Source organism: Triticum urartu, chromosome 5, assembly GCF_003073215.2.
Source record: "Triticum urartu cultivar G1812 chromosome 5, Tu2.1, whole genome shotgun sequence".
NCBI lineage: Eukaryota > Viridiplantae > Streptophyta > Magnoliopsida > Poales > Poaceae > Triticum > Triticum urartu.
In genome coordinates, this window is record NC_053026.1 from 496,124,937 (window position 1) to 496,125,900 (window position 964).

At 55.8% G+C, this 964-nt stretch overlaps 1 protein-coding gene across 1 annotated transcript; it reads right to left on the reverse strand.

The window, feature by feature from the left end:
- Nucleotides 1-169: 169 nt before the first annotated feature.
- LOC125507218 (eukaryotic translation initiation factor 3 subunit G-like) lies at nt 170-643 on the reverse strand. Its single transcript, XM_048671869.1, has one exon. It carries the CDS (start codon nt 641-643, stop codon nt 170-172), a length of 474 nt encoding a protein of 157 aa, XP_048527826.1.
- Between the last annotated feature and the right edge of the window lie 321 nt (nt 644-964).

A 964-nucleotide genomic window follows, 5' to 3' on the forward strand; every position in this document is an offset into this window, starting at 1 on the left:
CGAGGAAGAAGGGGTTGAGTCATGCTTGCTGTGGTTTTTTTTCTTCCGTTGCAACGGACAAACATGTTAGCTATACAATAAAATAAGTATAATAGAGTTCACACCAACCATTTGCATATAACAAGATGTCGACAAACATCTAAGCCTTTCATAAAACGAGTACAAAGCTTTAGGCGCTGGGATAAAACCAGTCTATTCGCAAGCTGTGGCCGCCAAAGCAATAGCAGTTGAGCTCGTCAATGGCCTTCTCGGCATCCTCCCGGCGCTCGAAGACCACGCATGCGAAGCCCTTGCACACCGCGGGGGCGTCCATTGCGACGTGCCACATCCTCAGGGGCCCGAACCGGGCGAAGAGCTCCGCTATGCGAGCCGGGCGCCGGCAGCGCTCCGGCAGGTTGGTGACGCGCACGAAGCGGCGCAGGAACGCGCGGTGGCCGGACGGCGCGTCCCTGTCGTCCCTCCCCGCGGCGAGCCGCGCCCTGCAGGGCACGTACCCGGCCGAGGACACCAGGTAGTCGTAGGGGCAGGAGAGCTCGCCGTGCTTCTCCCCCGCGTCCTCTTCCCCGCAGATGCAGCACGACTCGGCGTTCGGGTCCTTCCAGAAGTTGATCGCCGCAGCGCGCGCGCTCGCGTCCTGTGCCATGTATGCAGCTTTTCTGGGCGCCGCGGAGTGGGGAGCGAGGAAGGAGGAGATCGATACGGCGGGGCTCTCTCTCGTACGTAGTAGTGCGTACGAGGTGTTGCTTTTTTAGAATATTATAAGATAGAGTAACAAAAACATCCGATCCGAGTCACGGTCGAATTAGGTATCCAAACCTTCCAAGTTTCATTGAGAGTTATATAACTATAAACCACAAGGTTAATAAGTAAGAAAAACGATAGACAAGAAATCAACCGCTGGAAAGTCGAGGAGATGGCCAGCCGCAGACAGCGGAGGAAGATCGGCGAGAAGAAGAAGAGGAGA

Excerpts from the sequence above, each read along its gene's own strand:
- LOC125507218 (XM_048671869.1), bottom strand. The coding sequence starts at position 643 with ATGGCACAGGACGCGAGCGCGCGCGCTGCGGCGATCAACTTCTGGAAG.